At 35.3% G+C, this 22,974-nt stretch overlaps 2 protein-coding genes across 2 annotated transcripts; both read left to right on the plus strand.

Moving 5' to 3' along the window:
- Positions 1-506: 506 nt before the first annotated feature.
- LOC112527658 (carbamoyl-phosphate synthase small chain, chloroplastic) lies at positions 507-7,074 on the plus strand. Its single transcript, XM_025138416.1, has 10 exons — positions 507-821; positions 2,807-2,996; positions 4,598-4,718; positions 4,940-5,028; positions 5,107-5,167; positions 5,289-5,356; positions 5,444-5,572; positions 5,661-5,770; positions 5,862-6,375; positions 6,855-7,074. Exons 2-10 carry the CDS (start codon positions 2,858-2,860, stop codon positions 6,902-6,904), a joined length of 1,281 nt encoding a protein of 426 aa, XP_024994184.1. The 5' UTR covers positions 507-821; positions 2,807-2,857; the 3' UTR covers positions 6,905-7,074.
- A 7,556-nt stretch (positions 7,075-14,630) lies between these two features.
- LOC112528405 (probable prefoldin subunit 3) lies at positions 14,631-22,491 on the plus strand. Its single transcript, XM_025139424.1, has 6 exons — positions 14,631-14,907; positions 17,075-17,132; positions 18,643-18,714; positions 21,189-21,308; positions 21,399-21,500; positions 22,158-22,491. The coding sequence occupies exons 1-6, from the start codon at positions 14,756-14,758 to the stop codon at positions 22,230-22,232; spliced, it is 579 nt and encodes a 192-aa protein (XP_024995192.1). The 5' UTR covers positions 14,631-14,755; the 3' UTR covers positions 22,233-22,491.
- The last annotated feature ends 483 nt before the right edge of the window (positions 22,492-22,974 follow it).

Genomic DNA, 22,974 nt, shown 5'->3' on the forward strand with positions numbered 1-22,974 from the left:
TAATTAATTATAAGGGTATAAAATATAAATTTAAAATTATAATTTAAAAAAATCAGTTGTGAGAGGGTGAGTGTATGTGAGGGGATGAGTGTATGTGAGGAGAGGAAGGGGGTGAAAAAGTGAAAAAATGAGTATAACGGGTATTTTGGTCATTTAATATTTTAAAGACATTAAGACTTTTGCTAAATTTGCTTAATAAGTTAGTATAGATATGTCATATGGTGTATCCAGAAAGATTCCAACTCACAAACATTCATAATTCTCACAAAAATCGTATTTTTTAGGTGTATTTAATTGACCCAATTTACATATTTTCAATTGTATTATAACACTTTTGTATTCTTTAAAATAAATTTTAAAAAAATTACGTAAAAAATCGAATTTTAACTTTTTTGTTATATAGGACCGATTTGGATCTGCTCTAAGACAGGTTCTCATAACCGAGCCTCATACACCTTAGCTAGACCTTTATATTTGAATCGAGACCAGGATCAAGACCGGTTATACGAGGATCAGAATCACTATTTTGAGACCGGAATAGATTTAGGAACGAATTTTCACCACCTCTACCTACTGGTCTACATATGGGTATGTTTAATGGGCTTAAGAAAATACAAACGTTTTGAACAGCGCCTCCGGCCTCTCACACTCACTCTCGAAACTCGCTCTCGCCTACGACTATCACTGGACTCTCGATCTCTGCCCTAAAATCGGTGGCCCTAGGTCTGTCACTTTTCTTCCCTGCCCTAGCTTTCCTCTCTTCTGGCTTTTGTCTCGTCCGTGTAGGCTGTAAAGGAGCAAGTTTGGAATCTAAAAATTTGGTAAATTCTTGATTACTTGATCCTAATTTTTTTGATTTTTCTTAGATAATGTATGAAGTTATGCTTACATTACGTTTATTTGATGAAGTGATGCTTAGATAAGTTTATGTCCTGTTCTTTGAGCTGATTTTTTATTTCAGACTTGATTTTTTGTATTTGTTGATGAAGTTATGATTTAGATTAGATTTAATTGATAAAGTTTATTATTGATTGCTAACTTGCTATGTAGTTCAGCATTTATCTAGTAAACTGCAAGTTATGATCATGTAAATTTTCTGAAGTTTAAGCTGTTATAGAATTTGTTAGGGCATCCTAATGAATCTGGTCAATTATTAACAATGATAATCGCAAATTCCCAGTTTTGTTTACCAAAAATATGATAAGGTTGATGATACTTTATTCTATGGTTCTAACCATTAGTTGAATATCCAATTCTACCATTGATTACTAATGCAAAAGAAATTGTGATTTTTTGAACCTGTGGTCCTACAAATGAAGTTGTTTCCTACATTTTGTTGAGATAGGACATCTTCAATGCACCATGACTTGGGGCATTTGCAAGGGACAGGGACTGGGGAATAATACTACACTGTATTTGAGTTCTGGATTTGTTTGGGTTTTTGATTTTTGTCGTTCTGGTTCGCTGAGTTCGATTTATGGTTTTCTGAGTTTGAGTTTGATTTATGTGATCCTGCGTTTTGAGTTAGGTTACCTAGAAATTTGTGACCAGACTATACTTCAGCGATTAACTTGAATGTTGTTTGAAGAAGTCCAATTGATATGGACTTTGAAGCTATTACTTGCTTCTGTATGTTTTACTATGGATTTTGTGTAAATCAAGAATCATACATCCTAATAAGAATAGTACACACTAACACACATAGACATTAAACTTACCTTTCTTTGTGCATTTTTCTTGGGTCTTCCTTCTTGGGTATTTTTTTCTTGAATTTCTCATAACGTTTTTTGTGATCACTGTGTGATACATTCATATATGGTCTTCATCCTAACATGAAAGTTATACACACACTAAAATCATATTTCTGTGTCTTTTTCTTATCTATTTTTGGGAGGGGGAGATGAGCCGTCTAACTTGAGTAGGTTCTAAACCCCCTAAAAGTAGTATGTTTTCTTTTTTCTTTTTTATATATTGGGGGCATTTATTTTGGCATCCACCCTGGGCATCAGAAACCTCAGGACCAGCATTAGATTTAACCATTTTAAAGCTAATTGGGATACTGATACTGTTTGTCAATCTGCGATTTAGAAAACAAGGGCTACACCTCGGAAATGGTTGCTTTTAAGTAGATGTTGTAGAAGTTCTTGAGCCAGAGGACACTTGTTTGTTTAGCTAAATTTAATTATTAATAAGAAATTGATTAAGAAGAAGGTGGCCTGGCTTTGGGAGGTAAGTTTGGTAGGCATTATTTTGCATATTTTTGCTCACTCCTGTCACTTCCAGTCACAAGTTAGTAAGCATCTCACCTGCCTCCAAATTGATCAACATAAAAATGTAGAAACACTATAGTTGATCTCTTAACGTCCTATGAAAAGAACCTTAAAAATATGTATATGTTGCTTGTGTGATTCTGAATATGGGTTTATGGCTGTCACATCCATGTGTACAATAGTTGAGCTGTTTGGTTGTTCTGTGTTTTTGTTGTTGCCAGATTGTGTGAGATATATTGTAGTATAAGCATGAGAGATTAGATGTTTGAACCTACGCTTGCATGAGTGGTTGTTCTTTTTTACCTGGTGGTGTTTTAATTTTACATGCTATTCATTATACATGTATGAGGGAATATCAGCAAAATTAGATTTATTGTGTTAACGTTGGTTAAGCATCTGCCAACCTCGCACTTTGACTATACACTTTTGTTTTTTGTTATTTGTTATTTGTATCATTTATTTTGTATTAAGCTTTGTCTTGGGGGGTTGAATATATTTTTTCGTATCATTTTAATGGATTTCTATCTATATTCTAGCAAGTTGTTTCCCCCACATAAAAAGGAACACGAGAGCGAAATAAAACAAGGATGGCAACCAAGGCAATGTATCTTTCTGTGAGTCATCAGTCTTTACTTTCTATTCCTGCTACTACAAAGCCGCTGCAAGTCAGATCATTCACCGTGAGATGCTCCACTGGTGCTGCCCCCGTGGGTGCTGCCGTTCCTGGTACTCTTTCTTTATAAGTTCGTGTACACATGTGAGCATGTGTTTACTGAAATTCATGTCATTCAGTTTGTATCATTCTAGACACTGGTAATGCAACAAGATCTTTGCTTGGCCCTCACTGATTTTTGCGCTTGTAAAGGACTACAATTTGGCATGTCTTGAAGGAATTTTCTAAGTGGAAGTTTTTAATTAATGTATTCTTGGCATGCCGATTGTGATTCTAATTCATTATGATTTTACATGAGAACATGTTGCCATGTTGGATAATTATATCTTAATGTTCTAAAACGTAGCTAGTCTGGTGCCACCTAACCACACCTGGATCACTTAATCTGACGCCCCCTTGCAAGTTGTAATTTACTTCCATTTGTAGTGAAATTATATCCCACTTCAGATGCTTTGCATCCTCTGCTCTATTATCTTTCTGTAGACATCTGATTACAAGCAGTTTTGTTCCATCCACGAGACATGAAGCCTAGGCAAAATTGTGAATACTTTATTAGTTTATCTAAAACCGGAGTCAGAAATTGAAGATGGTGGACTATTAGCTCAGTGGGTAGAGTTGACGACAAACACTAAACTTGTTCTAGGATTCTAAGCTTAGTACCAAGAATGTATAAAAATATCTTAACCTTCACACAGAGGATGGTGCAAGGCATCTAAAATTTGGGTTAATTGCATCAAACAACTTGCTGACCCTAAATATGTTCTATTACTCAATCTCTAAATCCAGATCATCTTTCTTATATAGATTATACTAGAACATGGATAAGTGGCTAAAGTACCTTAACTACTAATACACAAAGTAAATCAACTACTTTTACCCTAAATCTTCAATTATTAGTGAAACCATTGTAATTACGAATTCCTACTCATTAAACATTGTATAAAGTCCAAATAACATTCTAACATAATTTTGATTGGCCCTAATCTTGTGCCATTATCCTTAATATGTGAACATTTTTAAGTTTGTCAATAGAAGGATTTTAACCTATTTATAATTGATTTGTTGGAGGATGGATTGATCAGCTTTTGCACACTTAGGGGCCGTTTACCAAGCGCTTACCAAGTCGCATTACCTTACCAGATGAATATGACAAGGACAAAGAATCATACCTGGTAAGAGTGATGGCAAGGACCGAGATTCTTACCCGGTAAGTGAGTGTGAGGACTCCTACCAGAATATGACAAGGACAAAGAATCATACCTGGTAAAAGCGATGGCAAGGACCAAGAGTCTTACCCGGTAAGTGAGTGTGAGGACTCCTACCATGGTTAGTACTTACCGGGTAAATTGTTGCATACGATACCTTTTGGTGGACTAAAATCTTACCCAGTAAGTACTGTAAGTACTTGCTGGGTAAGCGTTTGGTAAATGGCCCCTTAGACTTTTTGAATGCCGTTGAAATAAAGAAATTTACATAAATTGAAATTTTTTAGTGGTGAAGGGACTGTTGCATCATATTCAATCAAATAGGTGAGTTTAGCTGGTAAATCATTCTTACTCATACCCACCAATGACTTGTAATGTATTTAACTTTGGTTATCTGTAAACAAGTTCACATGTCTTGAGCTGATGGAAGGTTTCTGGATGCTATGTAGCTCCTTGGAAGCTTGCAGATGCTAGACTTGTTCTTCAAGATGGATCCATTTGGAAAGCCAAGTCATTTGGTGCTTCAGGGACGCAAGTTGGTGAAGTTGTTTTTAATACTTCATTAACAGGGTGAGATGGAGTAACACTGTTACACTCTTGAGTTAATTAGACATCGTGTATCGTATGAATTTTGCGGTTGTTTTAGCATATGTGATATTTCTGTTTCACTTCTTAACTAGGCGATCCATGTGGATATATGATCGTTTGTATAGATTGAAACACAAACACTTAAGTTTGGCATTTTCTGCTTGAATATGTACATTTGCATAATTGGGTTCCATATGCCACAGGTATCAAGAAATTCTTACAGACCCAAGCTATGCAGGCCAATTTGTCCTGATGACAAACCCACACATTGGCAACACTGGGGTTAATATAGGTAAGTAAGGTATTCCTTCTGTATTATTGGTAGGATAAATTTTTATCATCGTGATCTGAATGAGACATATGTTTGCAGACGATGAAGAATCAATACGGTGCTTCCTGGCTGGTTTAGTAATTAGAAGTTTGAGTATCAGGTATGCTACATCCATGTGGACTCCATCATTTCCATACTTGTTTGCTTGCTTAACGGGTTTGTCTAAATTAGTCCCAAGGGAAACTTAATAATCAGACATCGATTACTGAAATATTCTGCAGTACTTCCAATTGGAGATGCACGGAATCACTTTCTGACTATTTGTCAAAAAGGAACATCATGGGAATATGTATGTTTTCCGTTTAATCATATAATTTAGTGCAGTGTAATCCACATAAGCGGGGATAGCTTTTGATTGGCGTTTCTTCTGGAACAGATGATGTTGATACCCGTGCGATTACCCGTCGGTTGCGAGAAGATGGAAGCCTGATTGGCGTCTTGAGCACAGAAAAATCCAAAACAGATGAAGAACTTTTGGAGATGTCCCGGAATTGGGATATCATTGGTAATGGCCTTTTCTGTCTGGGAAATTCTGACCTTTAAATTCTGGTATATTATTGGTAACAAGTTCCCTTTGTTATTTTTCAAAACAGGTGTGGATTTAATTTCTACTGTCTCCTGTAAGAAACCTTATGAATGGGTTGGAAAGACGGATATGGAATGGGATTTTAACTCCAACGGAAGAGATGGGAAGACTTTCCATGTTAGTATTTCTTTTTCAAATTTAAATTGTTCAGAATCCAAGAATTGACCGACTGAGTTGTATTGCTTAACTTGTGTATGTTTGAATGAAGGTGGTCGCTTATGATTTCGGTATCAAGCACAATATATTGAGGCGATTGGCATCTTATGGGTGTAAAATCACAGTCGTTCCTTCAACATGGCCGGCATCTGAAACTCTTAAAATGAAACCGGATGGTGTTCTTTTCAGCAATGGACCAGGTGACCCATCTGCCGTTCCTTATGCTGTTGAGACGGTGAAGGAGATCATCGGCAAGGTTCCTGTTTTCGGAATTTGCATGGGACATCAGTTGCTTGGTCAGGCCTTGGGTGGGAAAACATTCAAAATGAAATTTGGTCATCATGGAGGAAATCATCCTGTTCGTAACCTTCGAAATGGCAGTGTGGAGATCAGTGCACAGAATCATAATTACGCGGTTGATCCGGATTCACTTCCGGATGGGGTGGAAGTAACTCATGTGAATCTGAATGACGGAAGCTGTGCAGGTCTCGCCTTCCCTCAACGAAAGCTGATGTCTCTTCAGTACCATCCTGAAGCATCTCCTGGACCTCATGATTCAGACATGGGTAATCAATAACCTTCCTATGTCTCTTATTTATTTTTCTTTGCAAGTATATAATATTAATATACGACAAAAAAAAATCACACCCCTAACCTCCTGTGAGGTTGGGCTCTATCAGTAACCTAGATACTGCTAGGCCAAAGCCCCTTCGGTAGTATGTCTATTCTTTATTATGTGAATATTGGTTTCTAACCATAAGGGTGGTGCCTGATTGGTTTGAGCTTGGCTCCAAAGGTCAAAAGTACCAGGAGGTCCCAGGTTCAAATCCAAGGAGGAATAAAAATTCCCTTGTGGCCACACGGAGGTTCAAATGCGGTGACTCCGGGCTATCTGCAAAGCAGGTGGTTGCCCAGGGATTAGTCGGCTCGCATAGCGGGTTGGATATGCAGGTTAATAAAAAAAATATTGGTTTCTAAAAATGGGAATAGGAATGGGAATGGGAAATGGAGGTGTTTATTTACATGGTTGATATGGTGAGTGCAGTATTTGATCATTTTATGGAGCTGATGAGAAGAGAAAAGCAAAGCACCTGATGATGATTGAAGGTGGAAGCAGCTAAAAATGTTATGTTTTAGTATTTATGCAAAGCTTTTAGGAGAAAGATGTAGGAAGAGGGAATTTATCATAACATGTCTCCTACCACTTATTTATTGCATGTGTTTCACTTATTTTAAGCCTAAGCCTAAGCCTATCATTTCATAAATTGAATTTGAACCTACTAAAACATACCTCACAATAAATATGGATGGATGGATTAATACATAATGTTGGAGAAGTGTTCAATTTCATTTCCTAGAGATGAAATGTCAAGAATTGGGGTTGTTTACTGAACATTTTGGTAAATGTTTACCAGTTTAATTACCTTACTGGGTGAACAAACAAGGAGAGATAATCTTACCCAAAAAGGGAAAGCAAGGATTGTCTTACCCAGTAAGTGAAGGTAACGACTCTTACCGGTTAGTGTTTATACTCGTTTACCGAGTTATAACTGCTTACCATCGACACTTTGATGGCTTGAAATGTTACTCTATAAGTATTAGCCAAATGATATATGGTTTTTAATCGGGTCATGAAGTTGGCAATTCTATGATTAGTATATTCCTATGTAAATATATTAGCCACATCTTAGGGGTGTTTAGTTCATGAAATTTGGTGGAATTGGAATGTCAAAATTTTTGACCAAATTCCAAATACCATGTTTGGTTCATATAATAGATGTGAAGGAATCCTTCCAATTCCAACAAATTCTTTAAGTCATTGATTTCACAATTCCACCGCATATACCACGGATTTCAAAACTAAGAATGGCAACGGACCAGGTTCAAGCCGGTTATTGGTATCTCCGTCCTCGAAACCGATAACTAAAATCGTTCCCGTGACCGCCTCGATCCCCATCGGGGTTCTTATCGGGGATCCCTATCGGGTCCCTGCGGTTTCCCCGATCCCCGTTGGGGAACCCGTTAAGGTAAAAATTCTCTTTTTCCCGTTCACCTTTGGTTATAACCGAATCCTAAATCGAAACCCTAAATAGATCTAAAAAAATTACAATATGTTAATTTTAACAACTAAAGTAAATTACAATTTTTTTGAAGATGCAAGTTTAAATGTCTCAAACATAATCGAACCAATTACAAACAATATATTAGATTACAATATAAAACTAAATAGAACTTCAAACATCATATAACTAAAATCACGATTTCACAATTAGACAAATAAACTAGACTTTTTCGTGAGCTTTATTGGGTGGTTGAAGTAAAATGGATAAAAGTTATTAAAATTTTAATGTTACTATTTTTTCTTTTAATGATATTATATATATATATATATATATATAAATTAAAATTAATATATATACACATATCAGACCGGGCCGGGCCGATGATCACCGTCTCCGTCCCCGTTAAAATCCCCGAATTTGTTCCCGATCCTCGCCCCCGTCCCTGTTAAAATCCTCGAATTTGTGCCCGATTCTCGCCCCGTCCCTGATAAGATGTCCCTGAACCTGGCCCGAAAGTTTCGATTTTCGGTTTTCACCATCAGTTTCGGTTTTTTTTTTTGCCATCCCTATTCAAAACTGCTCTCTCTCTCTCTCTCTCTCTCTCTCTCTCTCTATCCCTCCCTCCCTCCTACCTAAAAATGATTTTCTTGAAATGCTATCTATCTAATTTTTCTCGTTGAATTCCGTGAACGAAACAAAAAAATTCCAATTCCATTAAGAATTACATTCCAATTTCATCCAACCAAACGCAATCAAAAGACATGGTCAAATTCCATCAAATTTCATTTCATTCCCTCAAAGTCAAATTCATTTGATGAATTCCAATTCCATCGAATTCCATTCTACGAACCAAACGCCCCCTTAGTATTTTTTTAATTCATTATACTTGGTTACATGTAATGTATTTTCTGCTCATGGTTTATCCATGTAATGTATTACTTTTCATGGAGTTATTTATGGGAGAACTCTATATATTGTGAAAATGAGATCCATTCACAACCATACATGTTTGAATCCATATATGGTAATTTACACTCTAATTACTTACTGAATCCAAACCAATGTGTTTTCTATTTCAAACATTAAACTCAAACATGGTAATTCATACTGTTAATACTTATTGATCCAAGGCATGAGAGTATTATGCTTCAAACATTAAACCTAGACATCGTAATTCACACTATGATTACTCACTGAACTCATATATGTGGTTAGATCTCACAGTTCTTACAAATAATTGGGTTCTCAAATGATTACCATCCTACTTATCGTTACGTGTAATGTATATCAATATGGAGAAAAGTCCAAAAAAAACCCGACAAACTTTCTCATTTTGAATTGTTTAGTCTCCAAAAAAAATTTTTGAATGAAGAACCATTCCCATTGCCAATAACCGTTTTAAAATTAAAAAAAATTGTATCGATTTTACCGTTCCCAATCTTACGTCATTCAAACCCCTCGTCATCTCATCATCCTTCGCTCTTACCATTGCCTATCACCGTTGTTGCCCCCTGCCATTGATCTCACTCTTTTGTTTTTGTTTTTTGAATCCCCGTCTTCTTTTTAAATGTCTATATGTGCTCCATTAATTGTTATCGAAAGAAAGAAAAAATAGGTCAAAAATATGGAGATCGATGGCAACGGCAATGGACGATGGAGAGAACAGACAACAATGGAGCGACATGGAGTAGCGAGGAGGAGTGATGACATTATGTCATACCCCGCTAAAGCGGAAACACGAGATGTAACAGACAAACGAGTCATAGCAACAGTTATTAAATAACATCATTCCAAGTTGTTCAAAAACAATACAAGTTCATCGACATAACTGAGATTATTACTAAATACACTTTTCTCAAAATACTTCAAATTCAGACTTTAATCGATCTTGCCACGAGTATGCTCCCAAAAATCCAACCAACCTTACTTAGGTCCTGAAAAGCATGGAACAAAAACGAGTCAACTACAAAGAGTTGATGAGTTCACGGGTTTTCATATGCATAAAATATTTAAATGCATAAACCAAATAATAGCAAACTTATGCGAAACTCTTTGCACTTAATAAATGTAAATCTCTCATGATGTAAAACTTGAGACGCTGAGCCTTACCTGACCAACTTGCCCCATTAATTTTCGAACAAACAGAAGTAGCCCGTTCATTACTTAGGTCCCACAGTTCGATAGAGTACTAATTCAGCGGTGGTCCAAATTCCACATGATTAGACTAGAAAAACGTAGGTAATTGTGCACCCCTTTCTGGGTGGGATTGTCAACACAATAGCGGCTATCCACAATACCACGGCCCGGGAATGTACCCGAGTTAACAAGTAGCGTTTACGGACGGGGACTTTTATTTGGAAACATATACTCCCAAGCACATCAATTTAGCATTTATTCTAAGTGCAATAACAATTATCAAAACAAAACATAATAAACCCGACTAAGCAGTTCCTTAGTCCAGAGGTTTCAATAGAGCTTGACTAAGCAGTTCCTTAGTCCAGAAGTTTTGAACAAAGCATCGACTAAACAGTTCTTTAGTCCCAAAATTTTATATAACACAAACATGCAAAGTTTGCTCAATCTCATGCTTTTCCCCCATAAAATATACAAAAGCAGTAAAAGTGGGGCCGTAAGAACTCACAAGTTTGATGAATATCCAAGGTTTCCTTTCGAAGCTTCCTAGACTCACTCGAACTTTCCTGACAGACCAAACCAGCGCCACATTACTAAACGGTTTCTTGCCTAAGGTAGAGCATAGTTGATTTCAACGCAAGCCATCCCAACGAAGACACATGCAGGTCTTTGATGAATAATCTCTCCTCTTTAAATCCCATAAATTTTTGCTTAAAGAGTCGAGAAGGGAGAAGGATAAAAACTTTCGGACTACTAAGAAATTAGAACAACTCTAAAGCGTACCTTTTCTAAACAGAAGCTTTCGAACAAGCTCTTAAGGACAGCGAAAGCCCTAAGTTTTGCAAGAAGATTGGAACCGGCTGGAAGGTGATGRCGTTAGAGAAAACAGAAAGCTGGAAATTTGGAGAATGAAGATTTTCCAAAAGAAGAGAGGTATTTATATGGGGCTTTTTGAGAASAAATGGGCTGGCTCCTAAAGGCCAAAGACCAAGATATTAAATTTTTTAAAGGCTAGAACCCCACTAATTTAAACAAACAAAACAATTTGATAAAAGATTTTTAAAAGAAACTCCACTCTTTAAATTAATTGGCAAATAAATATAAAAAAAATGGGACTTTGGAAATCTTTAAATTTTTAGAGAGGACGAAACTTAAAAAAATATATATCAACTTTATTCTATGTGGAATACTTCAAGACTTAATTGGCATTGCATAAATTAACTTTGTTAGCTACTCGCCGAGACGTGATCTAACGAACTAATCTTGGGAATTAAGCAAGATGATCTCTAATCATCGAAGCTAAATCCTAGAAAGACTTAGTTTTCAAATAAAGATCCTGAAATAAGGTACAAACATGAAATCCCAAAGTGACGAATTGTCACACATTATGTGTGAAGGGTTTGAGAACTGTAAAACTAATCTATGTTTTTTTTTTTACTTTAAAACATTGTTAGTCGGTTACATGTATATTTTTTTGGGTTAAAATAATGTAAGTTACCAATTTTTAGAAGTTCAATGGTTTATTTATTAAAAAAAATCAAAGACTTAATCATTCAAAATGAGAAAAGTTTAATGATTTTTCATTCAAGAAAATGTTTAAGGACTAAACGACTCAAAATGGAAAAATTAGTTAGGTCTTTTTAAACTTTTCCTATTAATATATGGATATACTTATGGTTATCTGTATAATGTATATTACTCATAGTCATTTTTACGATATAAATATTTGAAGTTAAGTGTCAATGAATTATTGGATGGTGGAAGGAGTTCGCGTAAGTGAATGGAACGGGACCCCAATCCCGTCTCCAATCCTCAATCTATAATCTTCGTTCCCGTTCTTGCTAGGGAATATGATCGCATTTACATCTCCGTCCCTAGTGAAGACAGAGATCCCCAATGAGAAATCAAGGGTTTTTTTTTTCAAATTCAAATTCGCAAACAAAACAAGTCTTGTCAAGTGTCAAGAGTGGTTTATCAGCATTCAATTTCAACCAAAATCAAATTAACATTGAATTACCAGTAATCAAAATCATTAAATCAAAAATACCATAACGAAATTATATCAAAAATACCAAAACAAAATCATAATCAAAATAATGTGATTCAAAGTAGTATATCGGAAAAATCAAAATAGAAAAAGAAAGTTCATAATAGATTTGTTTATAAACAAATATATAATATATTAAATATACAGGAACAAGGCGGATTAGGGATCACGTTACCCGACCCCTATTTTTTAACGTCTGGGGATATCACGTTACCCCTATTGACAAAGTAGTATATCAATAGGGATCCCTGTCCCCAATTTTGTGAGGACTGAGGAATCTTTGGTCCTGATCGAAACGGGTGCACCAGGTTCCCCAACAGGATGGACCTCATTTTCATGCCTAAGCTAATCTGATAACTTTCAAGTGAAAACACACCAAATAATGAGTATTAGAATCTAGTTATTTGATTCACATATGAGGAGGCATACCACTATCTGCTATTTATTTTCTCACTCTTTCAATTAACAAGAACTGATAATCATACCTAATAAGTGAGGGAGTAGACTCTTACCTGATAAGTGCTTATCAGGTAAAACACGCTTATCAATGATCCATTTTGATGGTCGAATATCTTACTTGATAAAGTAAGCAAAGATAACACTCTTACAGATAAACACTTAAGGATTGTTTACCAAACACTTACCCAGTAAATGCTTACCGTTAAAATTCAACACTACTATCCAAGTGTGAGGGGCATGGTTTTTATCGTGTCGTAGAATTTGTACCAAAACGATTATAATATCTATTCCTTAAATTTAAGAAACGGACATTAATTACTTTTTGCATGATAATTTGTTTTTGAAATTTTAATCATAATGTCTTATAATACAATATAAAATACGTTTGGTATACAATTGAAGTCATGTTTTGTAACCATAAGCTAATTTATTTTTTGAGTTTATTGAAAAAACTCTGTATAATTTTGTCATAAGCTAGCTGATAAACTAACTTATTAAAACGTTGCTTGAAGTAGCATTTCAATAAAGTCTATGAATTTTTTCTCTACTTTTTTCCAAATACGTAGATTATTATTAAATAAAAATTATTAATTATAAAGAACAACAACGAACATGAGTGTCTTATATTCATTTTTAAGGGGATGAGACGTAATTGATAGCAATTTACAAGAATCTGTTTCATATGAGTAAAAAATCATGCTTTATGAGAATATCGATGAAATGGTGGCGACGATGGCGGTCGATGGTGGTGTGCTAGTGGCCAAAGGTGGTAGGGGTGGGGGTGGAGCTGGGGTTATTAATGTAGTCACTTGGAAATGATACTGGTGACATGTTATAATTGAGTAATTTCTTTAACATTTTTTTTTTAAATTACTAGTTGCATATCTACGTAATGTGACGGTAGCTGTGAATTTTAACGATTTTGAAGTTTCATTACTTTAATTAGAGAAGATTTAACGATGATATAAGTTATACTTGGTCTTTGCATATTAATACAGTTTGAATAAATAAGAGTTATAGTCCCAATTACAGTCTATCAATAAAAAATTTGTATGACAATTTAAAATCCAATATATTTAAAATCCAACATATTAAAACGACTTCACAAATGTGTTCGATTTACACCAAAAGCAAAGAATCAAGAGATCGAGACCGAGACCGAGAGTTCTAGAGCAATTGAATGAAAAGACTTTTAATAACTCATGGTGAATATCAGTTTGAATATCACATTGGGGGATGGGTAGAAGACATAGAGGTATGAGAATGTGAAGACATGAGTGAAATGTGTCAAAAATATCTTGGGAACATGAAAAAAAATAATAATAATATGTATTGGTAAGTTGTACTATCATTATAAGTTGTAGATTAAGGGATTTTAAGGCTGAATGTATAAAGTAGTAGTACTTAATGCATTATGAGTTGTTTTTAAGACTTTTAAAATTTTATGCATAAATGTATAGTACTTTGTGCATTAAAAATTGTTTTTAAGACTTTTGATAAATCTGATTTATAAGGTAATATAAATTTAGGGGGTGTTTGGGTTTGCTTATTTAAAACAATTTTTCTTTTTATAAAAGTGTTTATTTACTTATGTGGTGTTAAATAGTTGTTTTATAAAAAGTGTTTTCGATTAGCTTATAGTGGTGTCAAAACGTAATAAACTGATAAATATTTTTTATCAATACAATAAAAACTCTTTATTACTGGTACCATACTGGAATAAGTTAATAAGTTCAAAAAAAGTAACTTATCAAAAACTCTTTATTACATTACAAATACCAAACCGGTACATGTATTTTTTTTTCTCTCTCTCCATCCAAACACTAAAAAACTCATTGTTATCAATATCACACCAAAATAAGCACTTTAAAGCAATCCCAACCTGATTGGTTTGAGCTTGACTTCAAATGTTAAAAGTACTTGGAGATTCCAGGTTCAAATCCAAGGGGAATAAAAATTCTCTTGTGGCTATAGAGATACAAATACAGTGACTCCAGTTATCTGCAAAACAGGTGATCGTTCGCCTAACGGATTAGATATCCATGTTAATAATAATAAAAAAAAACCCTTAAAACATTTCTCATACCAACTAATTTAATTAGAAAATTTTATGTAATAATTAGGGACAAGTAATTTCTTTTTAATAAAAAGATCTAGAAAATCAAACAGTGTCACTCATCGAACTCTTTGATCAATCAGAACATCCTTTCTTTCTCTTTGTGCTTGGTAAAGTCGGAGAAGACGATGGCTACATCATCATCGCCGCCGCAGTCTGATACTGAAGTGGTGGCGGAACGGAGGGGAATACCTGCGGCTTCATTTGTTAAAGATGTGCAAGCTTATTTGGATCAATTAGGTCTTGATGTTAACTCTACTCTCGCCTTCCAACAAGAAAGGTCTTTCATTTTCATTCCATTTGTTTCTGCTGCTGTTTTTTCAGTTCAAATTCTTTGTCATTTGTGTATCGGATCAGTAACTGTTCTATTAGGGTTTATGCGCGGCTTCTTTTTTAAAAGTAAAGGTAACGGAAAAATCTTTTGCTTTTGCTGTTAAAATTTTGCTTATGTAATAATTTGAAATTTCTAATTAAGCTAAATATGAATGTACGATGTATTTTTATTTTGGGCAATTATTAGGAAATACGAATGTGGGTTGAGAAATTTCATGATAAAAATCTAATTTTATTTGCTTAGAGTGCAGCACGTAGTATAATTCTAGATGTGAAAACTCAGCTTAATAGCTGTTTGCAGAAATCTGTCTTAATGCAAAAGGAAATTTAGGAACGAGTTCTATTTTGATTGTTGGCAGCCAGCCAAAAAAGACATGTTTATTCAACTTACTAATGTAATCTTTTTATAGTGCTTGCATCTTTGATAAAAGGCATGTTAATGGCATTTTTATTTTAATTTAAGAACTCTTTCATGTGTCGTGAAATACATGTATGTGTAGGTGGAGTAGCTTATATGAAGTAGGCCTATGACTAGTTGTTTCTAGGAAAGAAAATATTTTGCAGATCGTAAACCATACGATAATTCAGAAAAATATATTCATTACCCGTTTGCGGATTGATGTGTATGGTCGACGATACTCCTCAAATAAGCCAATATAGTGATAGGCTCGTACTTTGGCCTAAGCCCATAATCACATAGTCTAGGCATAATCATTGAAACAATTAGTCACGAATAAGAGAATGATGCTATTTAATTAGCCAAGAAAAAGGCAGTTATGCTATTTCCTTAGTTAAAACGTTATATAAGTAAGGTGTAGGGGGATTAAGCTAGTATGCGTAATTTGATTGAGCAATTACTTCAACTTAGATTAGCATTGTGGAGAGAGAAGCTTACATCTTGTAAGTAAGCTTTTTTGTCTTGTTCATTATTCATAATGAATGGGATATACCAGGTATGTTTGCTTCGGTTTATATCATTTTTTATTCAATTAAATCTTTTGGGTTCTTTCAAAGTGGTATCATCAGGAATCATACACCAAGCTTAGCACTTCCGGCAACCCTTAACAATGAGATGGAAGTTTGTCTAGGTACCACTTGAGGATATGCAGGTGCTTATTCATTGGAAGGACTTAGAGGAGTGTGAAGCGACTTCGGAATCGTTTACGCTTATTTCACTATGATTTCCGGAATGCCACCTTGCCGTGGCAAGGTGTTTCACCCCCCGGGGGGGGGGGGGGGAGTAATGATATGCCCGTACGTGGGCCTAAGCCCATAAGCATATTCTAGGCTTAATCTTAGAAACAATTAGCCAATATTAAGGCAATTAAGCTATTTCCTTGGTTAAAATGTTATATAAGTGAGCTTAAGGAGGAATAAGGTGGTATGCTTAATTTGATTGAGAAATTATTACAAGTTAGATTAGGGATCGTTTAGAGAAGCATACCTCTCGAATATAAGTTGGTTTTTGTCTATTTCATATCGTTTTGAAGTTAATTTAATTTTTGGGTTCTATCATATAGTTGGACTATCATTTCTTAGGAACCATTTGTGGTTGCTAACAGTGATTGATGACACAATTACAGGAACTCGTGTATTAGTAAATCTTGTAAAGTTAAACTAGTTATTGTTCTTGCTCAGTGCACTGAATACCTCCTCCCATTGCATGATAAATTAACTCATTGTTGAAAGTTGATTCATATCAATTTCGATGTTCAAAAGTAATATGTTTGACCCCCAAAAGTCAAATCAGATGCTTTTTAAGGGATATATTGAATAAAAAAAAGATGCATTTGGTACTCATTGTCCCAATGGATTAAACTAAGATTTTATCTATCTTAGTGAGAATTGCCCATAGGACTTTTTTCTATTTCTGTTTTAATTATATATTTATATCCAACATTGCTATATTGTTGACCAAGTTTATGTGTGAGTATTATGAATATGACGAGCAATGCAGCAGAATGTGTATTTTCACTACTTCACGCCTACAATAGTTCTTTCAACAAATTTCTTTGGTTTGTTGATTTCCTTCCCATTGTCTGTAATCTTTTAATTTAATAAATGTTATTTTAATTGTTTTTTTCCTTGTCTTATGACTTTCTGTGTGTATGCAGGCTTCAGCAATATAAGATAGTTGAAATGAAACTTCTTGCTCAGCAGAGGGATCTTCAGGTAGTGTCCATATTGTATACCTGTACAATGAAGTGAACATAAATTGACTACAAGATAGTGACATACTACTCCCCCCCTGTGGTTATGAATTGCTCTTGGTTCTGCATTCGCGTATAACTCGTCTTTTTATTTTAGAAAAGAACCGAGGGACTGGATTTGACTTAAAAGTTGGCTAACAACCTTTAAGCAATTTAGTTCTCAAATTCACATTTTAATGATCTAATCTATGATTGATATAGCACATCTGTTAAGTAATAATGCATTTGCTCTTCCTACAGTATCAATTAAGATATATAACCAAACTCCCACCCACACCCTCCCTTTGCATGAGCGATGCTATTGTTTTTGGAATAGTTCTTCTGCTTGTTTGGTTGGTCAATATGAGGATCCTGACTAGTTCCAAGAACACATGTTACTGATGTTCTGCACTGCGAGTAGGAGCTGTTTTTAGAAATGAAGGAGCTGAAAGTTGTATGCAATAATTTATTGTAAACTTGAAATAAGAATATATAAAATTACAAACAGTTTGACATAAATAAACAGTAGGGTCATGTATGAGGTTAAAGCAGTTTTAATCATACGGAATTCATATGAATGTATCTCACCAGCTTGAGATTAATGAAAAATGTAGAAGACATATCGCAAATGTTGGTATCATTTTTTGTTCAATTAATTTATAACCAGCGAAAGAGAATATTTATTTTTTTAAGCCAACTTGGGTTTCAAAGCAAGTAAGACATGCAAGTAACGATAATAGTAATGATGCATTTCTTAGCTACAGATTATGTTCCTAGACCCCATATTATAGAGTTTCTTGCACTACCATCATCTATGATCTTTGAAACATCCTTCTTTTGCACCAAATTGCATCCCCTATAAGGCCAATGTGCTTTTTCCTATTGCATTCACTCAGGTTCGAGTTTCAACCAATTCCATCTTTCGTTGAAAAAAAATCAGTGTGGCTTTGGAAGTATTATGACTACTTTTGAGTGGAGTGAACGAAAACCCACATCAACCCTGGTTGCTCTGGGGAGGATTTGGTGATGGTGCGGTTAGATGGTGTTCGTAGTCTAGCCAGATTACCCCCACTGTGTTCAGGGAGATGGTTTATGTTGGGATCAACTTTTGAGAACACATATGCACATTGTTATGTACGTGGGTTTGGGCTACAGCCTTGAGCCTCTTCCACATCTACCATCTATGTACTAAAGAAGGGAACTTTACGGCAAGGATGGTATATCAAGAACACTTTGCTGAAAACAAGTGAATTAAGTTATAGTTTTCCTCTCCAATGATCGGTTTTAATTATCTTTTTCCACAACTAAGTGCCTTACTCTACTCCATCAACAACACCATAATTTAACCTTCGTACACCAAGGTGCGTGTGTGGAAGATGACATATGTATCTATGCTGGGTTTCATATTGCAAGACACTATTTCTCAAATTAGTCTTTCATTCCCTCTCCCGTTTGAACCAGAAGTTGTATGTCTTTTGCTTTCTGCTTTCCAGGCAAAGATCCCAGATATCGAGAAGTGCTTAGATGTTGTTGCTACTTTACAAGCTAAGAAGGGCACTGATGAGGTTGGTTATCATGTTGTAATTTATCTTTTTCTTCTCCTTCTTATTGTTGATTTAGTTGTTGTAGTTAATGGCTTTGAGAAATGATCAACTTCTATGTTTGGCTTACCAATAGTTTGATGTCACTTCTCCACTCTGTGGTCAGTCACTTGGCAGTTGATGCATATTGTGGTTGTCTGCTTACTTGATTATTAGTTCTAATTCAAATATTGGCATTGTTACTTAATCAAATTCCTGATTTTGACTCATGAATGGAAGTCATGATTTTTATGATTATTAAGGAATGTACGCTGTTTTTGTTATTCAAGGGAAAGAACTTTAATACACGTTACTCAGTGCCAAATATTGCTGAGAATACCTTTTACTTTGATTAAGAGTAACAGTGTGAAATGTAAGTACTAACAAGCAGGAAGGAGTAATATTTTACCTGTCATGGTGTATATGATGTGTTTCACAAACTTGGTTCTTGTCCAGACAGAAGGAATATGCTCAGAGACATTGTTGCACGAACATGTCTTTTTTTAACTGAAGAAGTCAGGATTGTTAGGGAGCTGTGAGGTCACTTTTTCAAATTACGTGCACAAAGTTAATTGTTGGAGCGAATACTTGGTACAACTACAAAAGATAAATCCATGAATGAGTGCTCATGAAATGGTGGATATGAAAATAGACCCACTAACAAATTAACTGATAGAAAATAATTTAAGGTTTTGATATATTTTGGTTGCATACAATGTAATACCAAATGTTTGCCCAAGCAAAGAGGTATAACTCAAAATGATGCTATCCAATTACCTTATAGAGAGTTCTCGAAATTAACAATGATAAAAAAGATAGATGTAACTCCTCTCCACCCAAACGAATGGTTTGTCTTCTAGTTTATGGTCATACGATAATAAAAAGTCACCTTTTTCTATAGAATATGCCCTTTGGTTTTGCTCATCTGCAGTTTGACTTGTTAAATTAAAAAAACTGTTAACCTTAGATGAGCACCCTTTTGAAATCGGCCTCATGTTTTATAGTTTGCTTCATAAAATACAAGGGTAAATATATATTACTTTATGCATGAAATTGCAAGGATGGTATTTCATTAAAGTGTAGCAATATATTAGTTCATGAAATGCAAGATTTTCGGAAAGCCAACGATGTGGCAAAAGAGGACTCTTGCAGCCAATTCTAAAAGATCGGACTTCGGAGAAGGCCTCATAGAGTTGACTCGAGCATATGGAAGAGCCTTTTGTGGCGTTTATAGTCTAGTAATATTGGTTGCCAATGTACACAAGTTCTTTGGACCTATAAACTTGACTCTTGACTGATAAAATTAATCCCACCTTGTGTTTGAAGGCAGTGTTTTGCTAAAGCGAAAGCCTTGTTATCCTTTTTTACTCCCTATTGATTTATATTCGTGAATAACTCAAGGCAAAATCTGTTAGGCACACAAATGCAAAAAAAATTGGATGCTAGAGAAACCGTACTTTCTTGTATCTGAATTCTACCGTTGGATGGACCAACCTCTAATAGTGTCAATGCATGGATGATAAGTAAGTTTGAGCATTGCCATTGATGTTGGTTCTGCATGCTCCAGTTTCCATTTGCAAGACAACCATTCATAGTATTTTGCGCTAGATCTGCCTATGGCATTAGAACTATCACCAATAACATATTATACCCGGTAAACTGTACTTAGAGGAAGAGGTAATGGAAGTGTCAAAGGTCATCTACCATGCAAGCACACATTCTATTTGTGGATACTTGTTCTCCAAGAATCCCAAAGGCAGCCTTAGGTTGGTTATATACCACATTTTGAACCCTTTTGCCTTTCTGGGTTTTTGTAAAAATGGGTTACTGCTCTCAGAGTCCCTTTTGTAGGGTATGTTGGGCCTTCAAGCGTGCTGCCCATCATGGTTGGGTTTCCCCTAGGAAGTAGGGGTACTTCTTCCTTTCCGGGTCCCTGTATGGCATGCTTTGTGGTGCAGGTATCGGGGGGTGTACACACTCCACGCAACATTAATTGTAACCCCCAAATTATTGGCCACACACACAAGGGGTAGCTTGAGGCTTTCTCATATCAGAAAAGGAAATGAAAATCCGCAACAGGGGATACAATCTAGCATGGCCTTTTTCTACTCTGCCTTCAAACTTGGAGCAGAATCAACAAGGAACAGTATTAGTGTTACATTTCGTAGGTGAATTGAGGGATATAGCACAATGCTTCATGGCTCTTGGCTGGATAGGAAAATGTGTTTCCTACTTCACAATCTAAGCTCTTATCATATTTCATGTGCATCATTCTCTTCATGTCCAAACATATTGGTGCATCTTTAGTACAAATATTATCGACCTTGTTGTATGCTGGTAAAATCTCCCTTCGACAGAATGTACAGGAACTACTTTATTTTTGTGTTTGTTTGAGCGAACAATCTTCCATCCAATTTTCTGTGATTATGATATGTTGGGACCTGCTTGTTTGATTACAGGCATTGCTTACAGATTTCGAGGTATCGGAAGGCATTTATTCCCGGGCACGGATCGAGAATGCAGATTCGGTGTGCTTATGGTTGGGAGCAAATGTAATGCTAGAGTACTCATGTGAAGAGGTGCATATATTGTTGTTGAACATTTCCTGTAGGTTAACTTTTTATGTACCTTTGGTAAAAGATTCGACTTCTGAACATGAAAACATGCAGGCCACTTCTCTGCTGCAAAAGAACTTGGAAAATGCAAAAGCCAGTTTGGAAGTTCTAGTTGCTGATCTACAGTTCTTACGAGATCAAGTTACCATCACACAGGTACCACCTCATGGATTTTTATTTATTTGTGGTCTGCAGAATTCAAATCATTTTAAATTTGAAGTTGCTTGCTACTTTTCTGCCAAGAAAAGGATACATTTTGACACTTATATATCAAATCCAAAGTTGATTTAGCATATTGTTACTAATTTTGGGACCGACATTTTTCTGTTTGTAGTACTTGTTAAAAAAGTTTAGTATATCTATCAATTTATATACAAGGTAGTATTATTTGATGCATCGCACATGCATAGTGATCAAGAAAACTGCCTGACCACACACACATGGTGGACCTATGAAGGATTTGTGCGCGGAGGGGGATTTCACAAGCATAATTCATTGTGTGAAATGCCTCAAATGCGATATCTGAATCTCTTTAATATTTATAATAAAAATTGGAGTGATTAACCTTTAGTCCCATCTTCCTTCGTTCTCCATTCTTTATTTTACGAGTCCTGTGCTGTCTCCATTACACTTCAAGATCAACAAATGGGACTCATAGTCGCAAGTTTGTTTTTCTTCACACCACGAAATGTATGACCCACCCAAAATCCATAGTGTTAAACGTTCAACATGAATAGAGCTAATTTGCTCATTCTTGTCTTTGCAAGTAATTTAGATTGATCCTTTTTGCAATTACTTGTATGTAAAAATTAGGTTACTATTGCTCGGGTGTACAATTGGGATGTCCACCAACGAAGAGTTAGACAAGCTTCTTCTTCCCAAGATTGATGAGAAAAAGCAAAGAGGTGTGCAAACTTGTCTCACTTTTCAGATTGTGGTCACATTAGGCTAATTTCTTTCCATCAACTTTATGCATCTTCATAGCTAGTTTAATGAATTTTGATCTCATTTCGGATTTTGATTTGTTGCTATGCATTTGTTGTGTAACATTAATGTTTATTATTCTGTGTGATTGAACATTTAGGAGTTTGTGACAATACCCAATTCGTTCCTATGAAAGTTGCCCGTTCTATCTTTTTCTTACAACATTTTAAACTTCAGTAACCTATTTGATTGTTATTGATGGTTATTTTGGTGAACATGTTACCTATTTGTCATTCCTAATTGTCTTTTAGATATCTTACTAATAATCTATCACTTGTATTTTAGTCATGCTTTAGGTCTAATATTGTAGTATTCATAACCACAACTTGGTGTTATCCTTTATTTCTCTTTAGCCATTCTTTTCTTTCAGGCAGTTGGCTTTGTTTGAAGAAAACTTCTTTTCTTTTGGTGAACACCATTGTTTTGTTTTTTAGGTGATTTAGGGAGGTACTCTTGAAATAAGCTGTTCTCACTTGCACATAACCTTACTGCTACAAATTGCTCGATGACTTGCACTTGCAACAGTAATATCTAACTTACTTGTTGAAGATGACCTAGATCTAGTAGTATCTGGGAGTCGACTTTTGCTTATGCGTTCTTATTACTTCAAAAGACGACCACTAAGTATGAGATTCAAAAAGATATG

This window comes from Cynara cardunculus (genome assembly GCF_001531365.2).
Source record: "Cynara cardunculus var. scolymus isolate 2C chromosome LG 15, CcrdV1, whole genome shotgun sequence".
Taxonomy (NCBI): Eukaryota; Viridiplantae; Streptophyta; class Magnoliopsida; order Asterales; family Asteraceae; genus Cynara; species Cynara cardunculus.

Coding starts and splice junctions, on each gene's coding strand:
- LOC112527658 (XM_025138416.1), top strand. CDS start 2,858: ATGGCAACCAAGGCAATGTATCTTTCTGTGAGTCATCAGTCTTTACTT. Junction 5,573..5,660: donor CCGGAATTGGGATATCATTG/GTAATGGCCTTT, acceptor TTTTCAAAACAG/GTGTGGATTTAATTTCTACT. Junction 6,376..6,854: donor ACCTCATGATTCAGACATGG/GTAATCAATAAC, acceptor TGGTGAGTGCAG/TATTTGATCATTTTATGGAG.
- LOC112528405 (XM_025139424.1), top strand. CDS start 14,756: ATGGCTACATCATCATCGCCGCCGCAGTCTGATACTGAAGTGGTGGCG. Junction 21,309..21,398: donor TAGAGTACTCATGTGAAGAG/GTGCATATATTG, acceptor GAAAACATGCAG/GCCACTTCTCTGCTGCAAAA. Junction 21,501..22,157: donor ATCAAGTTACCATCACACAG/GTACCACCTCAT, acceptor TGTAAAAATTAG/GTTACTATTGCTCGGGTGTA.